General features: G+C 39.9%; 1 protein-coding gene across 1 annotated transcript in view; it reads left to right on the top strand.

Annotated features, from left to right (window-relative positions):
• Positions 1 to 14680, top strand: part of LOC116034141 (hemicentin-1-like) — a 1482957-nt gene that overhangs the window by 21647 nt on the left and 1446630 nt on the right. The window contains exons 6-7 of the mRNA XM_035993823.1: positions 1160 to 1477; positions 3031 to 3375. Of these exons, the coding sequence (XP_035849716.1) occupies positions 1160 to 1477; positions 3031 to 3375 (663 nt within the window). The remainder of the gene's footprint in view (positions 1 to 1159; positions 1478 to 3030; positions 3376 to 14680) is intronic.

Below are 14680 nucleotides of genomic sequence, written 5' to 3'. Positions count from 1 at the left end.
TGATGATCATTTCAGATATCTAAAACATCATTCTTCTTTTTCAGAAAGAACATTTTAGTTATCTGAAAACAGAATTCTTACGAAGAAGAACTTTAATTTCAGATACAGTTTAGTTGTTGGTAGTCATAATTTTAATTTCAGATATCCAGAATGTTATTTTAAATATCTGATATACATTTTGACTGGTACAAATGTAACATTAACTTCAATTAGAATTATGACTAGAAGATAAGAAAGACTTCATTAATCCCACACTGGGGAAAATCTACAGCAGCTCAAAATAAATGTAAATGTAAACACATCAGAATAACACAAATACACATTAAATAGAGATGAGAGAAACATGTACAGAAAGTATTATAAGAAATAGTATTAGTACAATTAATTATAATAAAAAATGTAAACACCCTTATATAAACATACAGTATACTCTAAATATACACATATATACAGATGACTGAGGTTGTTGTTGTTGTTGTTGTTGTTGTTGTTGTTAAGGAAAAACAGAAATCTACAAATCATTTCTGGATATCTGATTTTTTTTGAAAATCTGAAATTGAAAGCCATGAATAACAAAAGTGACGTCATTTGTCCTCGGAAGAATGATGATATGTTCTTTTTGACTAAGAAGAATAGAAATATGTATATATATATATATATATATATATATATATATATATATATATATATATATATATATATATATATATATATATATCCAGTATAGCTTCTAAATGATAAAACAGCTTGCCTGTGACGTGCTGCGTTGTGATTGGTGGATTTAAACAATAGGAAACAGATGTTTTAAACCACCGTGGTGCTGCAGTCACACACATACATAACAGTTTTATATCTATGAGAGCAGCAACACATTTCCTACATCAGGACACCTGGAGTCTGTTGTTCTGTTTTAGAGACGCTGACTGAGGAAGAGATCAGATCAGATCAGCTGTTCTAATCTAAGGAGATGTTAAGACTTGAACTATTGATTAGAAATTGATCAGCTTCATGTGTCTCAACAACAACTGTTGACCTCGTGCTAATAAAGTCCTGTGATATCTCTGTTAATTAACATCCCTTCTGCAGTGTTACACCTGATGGAGGTCTTTAGAAATACCATGACTTTTATTGATTACTATTGTTTATTATTGTTTTTCAGACCTGATTCTGGTAAGAGTGCCTGGAAATAATGTCACTCTGCCATGTCAGGCTGCTGATTCCTCCATCAGAGTTGTAAAGTGGACCAGACCTGACCTGAAGCCAGATATCGTCCTCTTATACAGAGATGGAGAATTGAATACAACCGACCAGCATCCATCCTTTAAGGACAGGGTGGAGCTGGTGGACAGAGATCTGAAGGACGGAGACGTGTCTTTAATTCTGAAGAATGTGAGCAGACACGACACTGGAATATACGAGTGTCGAGTTAAAACCGGTGATACTGACCCAATCAGAACCATCCATCTGCTGGTTACAGGTGAGTAATTCTCTCTCAGAGAGTATTTCTGAGTACCAGGTTGTAGCTGCAGCTCCTCTAGAGTCTCCATGATGAGTCAACACTTTCTCACACTCATCTCGTAATATATGGGTGCCTTTGTCGTTCATATTGACGCTAAAAGTCTCCTTTAGCGCTTTAAGTAAACGCGTTTGGTCGGGACTATTGCCGTCCCTTTTGACGCAGTTATGTTAAGGAAAAGGTCGTGGGTGAGCGTACGGTTCTGTGACACGCGGGAGGAAAGAAAAAAGCAACTATAGCAAGCGGGATGTGAACCCCGGTATCCTGGGTGAAAGTCTGTGTTTGACCCATCCACCCCCCCAACCAACACTGAAAGACGCCTTTTTCGTCGCATCAGACGCTGACAGCCACTGTCCAAACGTCCTTATTTTACGAGTTCAGAATGAGAACGGGTTGGATGAGTTGGTCCCAGAGAGTCAGACAGAGAGAGAATCAGTTCAAATGATCTGAACATTTAGAGAATATTGTACTTGTGTAAAGTAACAACAAAATGACTCGATAATTAACACTTGAAAAATGTTCTTAGATAAAAGTAAAAAATAAATCATGACAATGTTTTGATCGATGATCATTTCAGATATCTAAAACATCATTCTTCCTTTCTAGAAACAACATTTTAGAAATCTGAAAACAGAATTCTTACGAGGAAGAACTTCAATTTCAGATACAGTTTAGTTGTTGCTAGTCATCATTTTAATTTCAGATATCCAGAATGTTATTTTAAATATCTGATATACATTTTGACTGGTAAAAATGTAAAATTAGATAACTACAGTTAGAATTATGACTAGAAGATAAGATAAGATAGACTTTATTAATCCCACACTGGGCTACAGCAGCTCAAAAGAAATGTAAATGTAAACACATCAGTGAGGGTGTTGTTGTTGTTGTTGTTGTTGTTAAGGAAAAACAGAAATCTACAAATCATTTCTGGATATCAGATTTTTTTTTGAAAATCTGAAATTGAAAGCCATGAATAACAAAAGTGACGTCATTTGTCCGAGGAAGAATGACGATATGTTCTTTTTGACTAAGAAGAATAGAAATACGGATATCTGCAATATATATATATATATATATTTCCAGTATAGTTATTAAACGTTAAAACAGCTTGCCTGTGACGTGCTGTGTTGTGATTAGTGGATTTAAACAATAGGAAACAGATGTTTTAAACCACCGTGGTGCTGCAGTCACACACATATATAACAGTTTTATATCTATGAGAGCAGCAACACATTTCCTACATCAGGACACCTGGAGTCTGTTGTTCTGTTTTAGAGACGCTGACTGAGGAAGAGATCAGATCAGCTGTTCTAATCTAAAGAGATGTTAGACCTGAACTATTGATTAGAAGTTGATCAGCTTCATGTGTCTCAACAACTGTTGACCTTGTGGTAATAAAGTCCTGTGATATCTCTGTTAATTAACATCCCTTCTGCAGTGTTACACCTGATGGAGGTCTTTAGAAATACCATGACTTTTATTGATTACTATTGTTTATTATTGTTTTTCAGACCTGGTTGTGGAAACAGTGCCTGGAGATAATGCCACTCTGCCATGTCAGGCTGATGATTCCTCCATCAGAGCTGTAGAGTGGACCAGACCTGACCTGGAGCCAGATATCGTCCTCTTATACAGCGATGGACACTTGGAAACAGACATCCAGCATCCATCCTTTAAGGACAGGGTGGAGCTGGTGGACAGAGATCTGAAGGACAGAGACGCGTCTTTAATTCTGAAGAATGTGAGCAGACACGACGCTGGAATATACAAGTGTGGAGTTAAAACCGGTGATTCAACACAAGACACCAACTTTGACACAATCAGAATCATCAGAATCATCTATCTGCTGGTTCCAGGTGAGGTAGTCTCTCTCAGAGAGTTTTCCTGAGTATCAGGTTGTAGCTGCAGTTTCTAACATCAGAGAGGATGAAGACTGCTCCACTATCACACATTTACTGACTCATATGTTTATTATCTTCAGGTTCTGAGGATAGAAACTCCTCTCATGGAGGCCGATACCTTGGACTGGCTGCAGGTGTTCTGGTTCTTGTAGGTGTTGTTGCAGTGGTTGTGGGTGTCCTGATGTATAAAAGACATAAGAACAAGAGATCAGAACCACCTGCTGATGAAGCATCAGCCGATAAGTTCATCAACAAATCCCAGAGCTCTTAACACCTGACTGTTTTCTCATGTGCTGTATATACAACATGATTCTCATTACTGCTGTGAGTGTGAGGTCATGTGCTGATCTGCTATTTGGTCTGTTTGCCCCCCCCATCGTGGTGGTGGGGTCTGTGTATCTGAGTCTGAGATCCTCTAGGGTCTCCATGATGAGATGGTCCAGAGGAGGGTCAGACTGAGAGATTCACTTCATATTAACTTTACCTTTAGAGAACTAGAACATTTACTCGAGTAAAAGTTGCATCAGAGAAAAACAAATTTTACTTAACTCAAAGTACTTTTAATTTAAATAGGCCTACATTTTCCTCAAGTAAAATTTTTGTTTTTATTGATACTTCAAAAATGTAAGTCAGATAAAATGTTCTTTAACAGTAATGTTTGACTGAAGAACACAGAGATGTTCAGACAATATCAACTCAGCAGTAATACACAGAAATACTTTGCTCTATTAAACAGATTAAATGTGATAATATTATGTAACAATAATCTACTCAACGCTGAGCTGTATCCCTGAAAGCTTTTAACAGGAAATAATGTTTGTTTAGTTGTAAACATCAGCAGACGGAGCCCCCCCCAAATATCTTCTAATCAGGTGTAGAGAGATCTTCATCATGTCTTCTGTTTGGTGTTTTGGTAATAATACATTTATATGGAGGGAATTTAAATGATTGTTTTCTGCTGAGTAATATAAAGCCTTGTGTTGCCTTCTAAGAATGTTATATTTTCAGCTAATGATTTAATATCAATTAACATTGAACAGTTTAAACTGAGGAGTTGATGACATTGTGAATATTGTTGTTATTGTAATTATAAAATCATCTGATGATCAGAATATCTCAGGGGGACATAGAGGACCAGTCTGTCTCTAAATAAGACCTTCAACTGGATTATTATCTATGAAATAGATTAACATGATGTTTCTAAAGGAAATGTTATGAAATGTGAACTATACCAAAGTGATGATCTGTGAAATCAGTTGATAATTATTTAATATGAATGAATGGATGAAATAATAATGATCAGAGACATGTTGGAAGTTAATAACTCAGTTTTAACATTCAGATACATTAATGCGCCTTAAACTGTTTTACTCTTTTATCTTATTTTAATAAATACTTTATTTTTCTACATTTGGATTCTCAAGTTGTTACTTTTATATTTTCATTGTTGTGCTTTTTGTTATTCTTTGAACACAAATAAAGCCGCTCCAAATATCCAACCTCATATTGAAGTTCCAGTTGACCTAAAGTAAATGTGTACAGGACGAAGTAAATGTGTACAGGAGGATGTAAATGTGTACAGGAGGATGTAAATGTGTACAGGAGGATGTAAATGTGTACAGGAGGATGTAAATGTGTACAGGAGGATGTAATCCTGAGAGACTAAGATCTGAATAACAGAATCGTTGGTGTCAGCTGAAGAGATCTTTGTCCAACATGTTTTTTCAGTAACATTGCTTTCTCATGTGTGGTATGCTAACGTACACTTCTCTTTATATATATTAAGAAAGCCAAACAGTTTAAATACACGTGATTGTCTACATGGACCACACATAGACAAGACGACCAGATTGCAGAAAACAGATTGTTGTAGGGGGATGGTTGCGTCATGCCAAAAGATTTTTACCCTTGTTGCACTGCAACGTTATTTTTTTCAGGGAACTACTATTGCGCATTTTAGACCAGTTTGTTATCGGAATGAATAAAAAAAATTATGTTGGTTTATTAACCATGTTAGGCAGACTATAAAACATTTTATTTCTCAAAACAGGCATTTCCTTTAGTCGACGATCACTTCACAGAGAGTTAAACATACGTCGGGAGATGATATTGAGCCCCGACATTTTAAGTTTCAGATAACTTCCTATTTGAGCGGTATGGTTTTTCTTCCCAGTCGATCAGTTATGTAGCTTACAAAACCTTATCCGTCCTCATCACTAACGTCACCCATTGCTCTTACATCCCAGCAGATTATTTGTGTCGCATTACGTTTTTTGCAAACGGCATTTGTCTTTACAACATTGGTGATGCAGAGCATTGTAGTAAAGTCACTGTAAAGCGCCATCAGAAGACTGTGACTCGCTCTGAAACATGTTTTAAACATTTTTAAAAGAAGTTCCACAGTACTGCAGGTGAATGATGTAAACCCTTTGAAATAAAAGATTATGGATTATAATTCTGTTAATGATGGTGCTGCAGCCTCAGAATGGGATTAGTAGGTGTAGGACTTTGTCGCCCGCAGTGTTGCACTTAAATGAAATAGATTATAGGTTCAATACCATTTCACCAGTAATATTAGGCTATACTTATGATTAAATATGATATACACTATATTAGAATATACGCATTTACTCTAGAAGCAATTTTCTCCCACGCAAATTCTCTCTCTTTTGCAGCAGCCGCTGTGTTGTTTTTTTTTACTCGCTGTATGTGCGCATGAGTATTTCCGACTGTTTTCTCATGTGTTGTAAATACAACATGATTATCATTACTTCTGTGGGTGTGAGGTCATGTGCAGATCTGCTATTTTGGTCTGAGTCTGAGATCTGTATTAGCTGGAGCGCTGAGATCCTCTAACTCAGGGGTCACCAACCTTTTAGAAACTGAGAGCTACTTCATGGGTACCGAGTCATACGAAGGGCTACCAGTTTGATACACTCTTCTGAAATAACTAATTTGCTCAGTTTGCCTTTAGTTATATATGATTATTAATGATTAATGATCATTGAGTGTCATCTATGTGAAGACACTGATCACGTTAATGATTTCTCACAATAATTATCAACAATGACTTAACAAGGTGGGAAACAGATAATGTCAATATTCAATTTTCATTTTTAGAACAGGCCTGAGGGCTACTCATGTGGTCCTTGGGGGCTACCTGGTGCCCGCGGGCTCCGTGTTGGTGACCTCTGCTCTAGGGTCTCCCATGGTGAGATGGTCCCAGAGGAGGGCCAGACTAAAGGCCTTTTTATGGTTGTAGGTTGAATCGACGGCGTACCCCTGCAGACCCCTCTGCCTCGATGTAGCCTGACGTGCACCTCTCGAAAAATGTAACAACACGTTGCAGCGACGCACGTCGCTCGGTCGTGGCTTGGTACTGTTGCATTTCCCCCCGACTCATTTCCTGGTTCTCCTTCTCCATCAACAACATGAAATAAAGCAGAGGGTTAACTTCTCCTGCTACAGATTTCACACCGTGGTCAGAAAGAACAGAGGAGACACTTTGTTTCTCTCACTAAGACTATAGAGTCGCTACTCGCTCCGAAGCTAATCACCGTCACTCTCTCACTTCTCCCTCGCTCTATCACCCTCTCCCCACACACACACACACGCCGGCTCGAAGCACACACCAGCGCACAAGTATAAACATCAGTCCACTTACGTAGGCTACGGAGAAAGCTCTGTGTGGAGCCTCCACAGAACCATAAAAAGGCCTTAAGAGAGATTTAGTTCAAATTAACTTTAGCTTTAGAGAACTAGAACAATTTACACAAGTAAAAGTTGCTTCAAAGAAAAACTAATTTTACTTAACGCAAAGTACTTTTACTTTAAATACATTTTCCTCAAGTAAAACAAAATTTCTCCATATTTGATACTTCAAAAATGTGGTCAGATAAAATGCTCTTTAACAGCAGAGTAAGGTTTAAATGCTATAATATGATAAATGTCTAACGGTATAGTCCACCTCTGCCTTTAGAGAACTAGTACATTTTACTTGAGTAAAAGTACTGTTACTTGGGGCGACCTCTAGCTCCCCCAGTAGAGCGTGTGTCCCATGTAGGCTGGGTCCTTTGCAGCGGCCTGGGTTTGAATCTGACCTGCTGCCCTTTGCTGCGTGTCATCCCCTCTCTCTCTCTCTCCCACCTTTCCTGTCTATTCACCGTCTCTCTGAAATAAAGGGAAAAAAGCCCCAAAAGAATTATCTTTAAGAAAAAGTACTGTTGCTTTAAAGAAAAACGTTACTTAACTAAAAGTACTTTTACTATGAATGAATTGTAGTAAAAATAAAGTTAGGCTACTTATTTGATAAAACTGTGCTCAGATAAAAGATAAGTCAATTAAAATTAGAGATGCACCAATTATAACTTTCTAGGCCGATTCTGATTCCTGATTTTCTTTGAGTTAGACCAGCCGATACCGATTTTAGCCGATTCCGATTTCATTTTTTCTAACCACTTTACAGCACACACACATATTTATTTTCTATCTTTTCTTTAATAGAACATTTTGCACAGAACATAGAACATTTTTGAACAGATAGTGGATCACTGTGTCAACATGTCCAGGATTTCACAAACACACTCACACTAGTTTCATGCTTCTTACAGTCAGAGCGGTCGGGGCGATGCGGACAGAGATATATCCTAACTGCAGCCTGGGCGACTGTTTGCAGAGAGTCTGCAAGGTTTGTAACAACGCGGCCTGTTGCAGTGATTGGTTACAGAAGAGAAGAAGTCTGTTTTTGGAGCTGCTCTACCTTTGACCACAATCAGTATCAACTCCCAGACCGTTGGAGCATGCTCGCCGTCCGCACCACGCTGACTGTAAGAAGCATGAGACACGACACGTTTAACTGTTGCTCAGCTCTCCAAACTGTCCTTTAAAAACCAATCTGGGGATGTTTGGTGAGTTATGATCCAAGATGTGTTATTATAGGGTTAGATGCAGTAAGTGAATCTGAGCCTGCTGGACCTGGTGACATACGCCTGCTCCAGGTAACCGCTGGACGGGGTTCAGTCCTCTGTGTCTTTGTGTTTCTCACCTCAGTTCAGTTCAGTTCAGTTCAGTCACTTTATTATCCCAGATGGGAAAACTGATCTACAGTCAGGAACACAAGATATAAACCACATACAGCAAACACCGTACAAATAACAAGACAACAATGCAAAGACATAAAGTGCAAAAATGTTTCCTATACATACAATATACACAATACAATTTTACACAATACTACCGGAGAAATATCTAAAATAAAATCTACATTAGATTAAATTAAGCCGAGTTATTGCACATTGAACGAAGGAGTTTTTATTCCTACTGCTCTTGAACCTGCAGCATCTCATTATCATTTTCCTCTTTAAGGTCTTTGTTATAAACAGAGAGCTCCCATTACAGTTTGTTTCTCTGATAACACTCAAGAGTTAATAATACAAGAAAAGGTTTTAACAGTGCAAAGGATGAAGTAAACATGCAATCAACAACTGAAGAACTGATTATTTAGGTTTATAAAGTCAAACAGCTTGTAATGATTATTTATATGAAGGAATAGAAGAGTGTCTGTACAGTATGCAGTGTAGTAGAGGGTGGTACAGTGTAGTAGAGGGTGGTACAGTGTAGTAGAGGGTGGTGCAGTGTAGTAGAGGGTGGTACAGTGTGGTACAGGGTGGTACAGTGTAGTAGAGGGTGGTACAGTGTAGTAGAGGGTGGTACAGTGTAGTAGAGGGTGGTACAGGGTGGTACAGTGTAGTAGAGGGTGGTACAGTGTAGTAGAGGGTGGTACAGTGTAGTAGAGGGTGGTACAGTGTGGTACAGGGTGGTACAGTGTAGTAGAGGGTGGTACAGTGTAGTAGAGGGTGGTACAGTGTGGTACAGTGTAGTAGAGGGTGGTACAGTGTGGTACAGGGTGGTACAGTGTAGTAGAGGGTGGTACAGTGTAGTAGAGGGTGGTACAGTGTGGTACAGTGTAGTAGAGGGTGGTACAGTGTAGTAGAGGGTATTACAGTGTAGTAGAGGATGGTACAGTGTAGTAGAGGGTATTACAGTGTAGTAGAGGATGGTATAGTGTAGTAGAGGGTGGTGCAGTGTAGTAGAGGGTGGTACAGTGTAGTAGAGGGTGGTACAGTGTAGTAGAGGGTGGTACAGTGTAGTAGAGGGTGGTACAGTGTACTAGAGGGTGGTACAGTGTAGTAGAGGGTGGTACAGTGTAGTAGAGGGTGGTACAGTGTAGTAGAGGGTGGTACAGTGTAGTAGAGGGTGGTACAGTGTAGTAGATGGTGGTGCAGTGTAGTAGATGGTGGTACAGTGGGCCTTTGCTTCAGTTAGATCTCTACTGAGGAGGGAAATGAAGTCTGTACGGCGCCATTTTGCCCGTCTGGACCTGTTCCTGTAATCAGAGAACAAAATGGAGGTTACTTAGTGGGTGGATCACGTGGTATCTAAAGGCTTAAAGCACATTTTAAATGTGCACTAGGCTACTCCCTCAGTATGCACACCAATATGTATAATTTCCTAAAAATAAGGCGACTACTACATTTAGCCGAGAAAAGGTGACTGTAAGCCCGTTACAGAGCAAAGTAAAGTCATGGCCTTTAAAGGCAGACGTTTCAGTTCAGTTAAGCCAGCAAAAAACTTAAATGACTAGATAAGACTAGAAAATAGATGGTGGTTTGGGTTAAAACGACACAAACACCTGTTTCCTTTCTTGAGTGTTCTCCTAAACTTCTTCTTTTTCCTGTTTAGGAGCCAAACATCCCCCCCCGACCTCCTCCCTACGAGGATTTTTACGCTCTTATACAGCCTATCCTCAACAGAAGAATAAGCTCCCCATCGGTGTTTGCCTCCACTGTGTTTGCCTCCATTTTGTTTGCCTTTGTCAGGTTTGACTCCGTTGTGATTGCCTCCAATGCGTTTGCCTCAGCAGCGTTTGCCTTTGCGGTGTTGTTCTTGTTTCTAGCTATTTATTGCAGATGCTTTTGCATCTCGGGTACCGCATTATGAATAAACTGTTGCATGACACCGACATAATATTTTTAAAGCTATAGTGCTTAGTTTCTGTCACCCCGATGAGGAATTCTAAGTAATGACAACAACACTGTCGGTGCGTCCACATGATACAAGCCTTCCATGATCGCCCCCCCCACCCCTCCCCCACACAGTTGTTAGTAGCCAAGGAGGATACGGAGGATTAAAAAAACATGATGCACTCTTCAGAAGAGGTCATTATCTTCACTCAAGTTTTTGCGTGCGAAAGTTGCCGGATGCCACAATCTTCTGAACGTAGTCATACTGAGAAACACAGAGAGAGTTGTGTGGAGCTGATAGTCTTAATCAGCTTTGTAGCAACTCATTTGGTAATGGCTTGAATGTAACGGACGTTCATTAATATCAAAAAGTTACGCACTAAAGCTTTAAGATTGCGGGCTGCTACAGTGTGTTGTCCCTGTAGGGATGCGCCCTGTGTTGCCATTTTGATGCCGTTGATATGATTTTGGGCAACGACCTGGCGGGACGTGCTGGGTGGGCTGGTGCTTAGCCTCCACAGACACCTGTGGTCGTGTTCAGGCAGCTAGCGTTCCTTGAGCAGGATGAGAGTGACCTGGGATTTCTGGATGTTTTTTCAGTCTGTCCCATTGTGTTTCTTCCAGACCTGTTTGATTCAGGTGTTTCCTAAACCTGTGACGTGTACCAGAGCTGTTCGGGGGTGTAGGATAGTTGGGGTGCTGCAGAACAACTTGTTCCACTGCCTCTTTAGAGCTTCTCCAGGGACAGGGGTTGCTGGGCTTCAGGGTGGAGATTGGCTGACTGGCTGACATTACCTAATCATTTTATCTGTTTATCATACAAACAACGTTTCAAAGGCCACTGGTTCTTGCTGACTGTCCTTGTTCCAGTGTCACTGGTCAGTCCAGTTTGTTGTAGAAACAAGAGTCATTGAGCCGAATCACAACCTTGGAATTCTTTTTGTCCTGTAACCTGTATTGATGCTTTTAAATAATATACATGGAGATGGCGTCACAATCACCCAGAGCCCAAAGGGACAACTTCACAATTTAATACACGTAACGAAGTAAAAAGTACATAGAGTATTTCCCTCTGAGTAGATGTAGAAAGTGGCATGAAAACAACATTTGAGTACTTGTACAACACATTGTGATCTCTAACAGGCTGTCTGGGTTTTTCCAGGAAGCTTTATGGTTTCTTGATGTGTGAGAACTGCCAAGCTGCTGAGATTGGTGAGTGAAACAGAGGAAGTGGTTGGTTTAGGGGGAAGAAAAAACTGACAAACAGCACCAATGTCACAGTCACAGTAACTCAGTTTAGACTCCACATAAGGTACTTTATTCAGTGTGAAGTGAGTCAAACATGAACTAATCTTTTAAATATCTGTCCAGTGCAACAGTCTGGCCCTGGACAGGTATAACCAGAACCCCAAACACAGTTTGAGCTCTTAAGTATATGTTGATCAGTGAGCAGCAGCTGCACCATGAACTCCTCCTCCTCCTCTCTCTGATAAACACTGCATGGTCTGTCCCTGTAACACGACGATAAGATGTTTTCAATTCCAAATATTTTTCAGCTTCAACTCAGATCTGATCAGGAGATTATAAATACTCAACGTGTGCTTTAAGAAAAAGTGATGTTCAAACTTTACCCTCCCGCTTTAGGGGTTAGTTACACAAAACTCAGTTTGGTCACTGAACTGTAAAATGAAGTTACATTAATAATCTCACTGGAATGATTAACAGGAAACTAAACTAACAGGATGTTTTAGTTCAGGGGGTTTCACCAGAAGTTATTCTACAGTTTGAATAAAAACTGTGACCATAAAGAAGGTGAAGCAGGAAAGAGGAAGCAGCAGCCATCTTTACTGATCAGACACACACACACACACACACACACACACACACACACACACACACACACACACACACAGCACTGACTGACCTCAGTCTACTTTATTAACTCTTTCCTCTCTGCACCGTCACACTATTTATACTCTTGTTAAGTTACAGAAACACTTTGACCTGTTCATTCACTGGTTTGGTCTTTGTTACTTTTTAAATAAATATTTTATATATGCAGCTATATTTGGTTTATAATATTAAATGTTTATGTTGATCTGTCTGTTTTCAGCTTTATGTCTGATTCTGTCTTCCTGTAAACACGTTTGAGTTTCCTAGCATGTCCCGCCTGCCACTCCTCATGCCTAAATCTAACCAATCCAACCGACGAAGGCAACAATATTAGCCAATCAGAGGCCGAGTGGGGGGGGGACATCTTGCTTCCTGTAAATTGTGTGTGTGTGTGTGTGTGTGTGTGTTCTTGTTTAACTATATTTGTGGGGTCCAAAAACCGTGAATACAGTATACTTGTGGGGTCCCGACAGCTTTGTGGGGCCAAAATGCTGGACCCCACAAGGTTAAAGGTCTGTTTGAGGGTTAAGACTTGGTTTTAGGATTAGGGTTAGAATTAGGTTATGGTTAGGGTGAGGGTAAGGGTTAAGGTTAGGCATTTAGTTTTGATTGTTAAGGTTAGGGTAAGGGTCTAGGGAATGCATTATATCAATGACGGATCCCCACAAAGATAGTGAAACGCACTCAGCGGAGGGAAGGCCTGGCATTTCTCAGCTTTAAACTCAGGAGAACTAGTCCTCTTGTCTTTTTATTTCAAAGTTGATATCTGTCTGAACTTAACAGGTGAGCTGCTCTGCTGCACACAGAGGTAAGACTTCCACAAAGAAATCTCCCAACGTCCAATCAAATCTTTCATAATAAAAACCTGACTAACATGTTTTAGGGTAGGACGACATTTGCCTGTTTACTCTGACTTTAGGCATCAGCAGTCAAACCAGGCCTGTCTCTGAGCAGCAGCAGCATGATAATCTCCTCCTCTCTCACTGATCAACACTGCAGGTCCTCTCACTGGAACATGATAACAGGACTGAGTCATTGGAATTTCATATATTGAGGCAAAGTTTTTCATCTTGAACTCAGATCTGATCAGGAGATTTTAACATTGACAGTCTGGTTGCTGTAACACGTGATGTTGTTCATAGTTTAGATTATCACTTCAGAGCATCTCTGGCTGTGAGCCAAGTTACACAACGATGAACAAAGACACGAGTTAAGCAAACAAAACTGAAAGTGTGTTTTAGTTCAGGAGCTTTAGTTATTTTAGGGGATTTTACTCAAAGTCATTCTGCAGTTTGAATAAAAACTGATGGTGAAGGTGAAGCATGAAAGAGGAAGCAGCAGCCATCTTTACTGATCAGACAAACACACAGAGCACTGACTGACCTCAGTCTACTTTATTAACTCTTCTCTCTCTGCACCGTCACACTATTTATTCTCTTGTTAGGTTACAGAAACACTTGGCCTTGTTGGTCATTGTTATATTATATATTTATTATATATGCAGCTATATTTGGTTCCTAATAGTTAAATGTGTATGTAGATCTCTCTGTGTTCATCTTTATGTCTGATTCTGTCTTCCTGTAAGAGTTTGTGTTTGCTAGGAGGGTGAAGACATGTCCCGCCTTACTCTGCCTCTGATTGGCTTACCCTGGTATTCTCACCCTAACCCTAACCAATCTCACTCCTCATGCCTAAATCTAACCAATCCAACCGATGAAGTACTAGCCAGTCAGAGGGCGAGTGGGGCGGGACATTCCTTAACCGTCCTAGGAAACCATTTTGCTTCCCGTAAAGTGTTCTGTGTGTGGGTCAGAGTTTTTGTATATATGTGCGTTCACATGTTTTAAAAAGAATCTAGTCTCAGTGAATCACTCTGACAGCATGCAGCTGTGACCTTCATGACTTCAGTCTCCTCTTCTCTCTCTGTGGACCATTTGGACCAAACACAGTTGGAATCAGCTCTCAGATCTTTATTTTATTTCTTTATTATGAAGCTCTTTTCAGATATTGATGCATTAATGCAGTTCTGTTTCTGTCTGTCCACTGGGCCTTTTGTCCCTCCAGTGGTGGAGCTGATTATTCTGCAGACTTCCCGTAAGTTAAAGCCTTCCCAGTGAAATGCTCCTCTGGAGAACAGAGTGAAAGCTGCCTCCTGCTGGCTGTCTGACTGCATTACATCATGCTTTCTTTCTTCTCAAAGCCTCAGCATACGATTGGCATAACGTATGCATCATCAGATCATCTTTATTTATTAAAATGGTTATTATATATGTATGCGTGTGTGAATTAATTTAACGCTCAGTGGTGAAAAAGTAACATCTACCTTAATTGAGCTCAGTGTGTCT

This window comes from Sander lucioperca, chromosome 17, assembly GCF_008315115.2.
Source record: "Sander lucioperca isolate FBNREF2018 chromosome 17, SLUC_FBN_1.2, whole genome shotgun sequence".
Classification (NCBI taxonomy): Eukaryota; Metazoa; Chordata; class Actinopteri; order Perciformes; family Percidae; genus Sander; species Sander lucioperca.
Note: the sequence above shows the minus strand (reverse complement) of the source record. Positions and strands in the feature narration are given on the sequence as shown.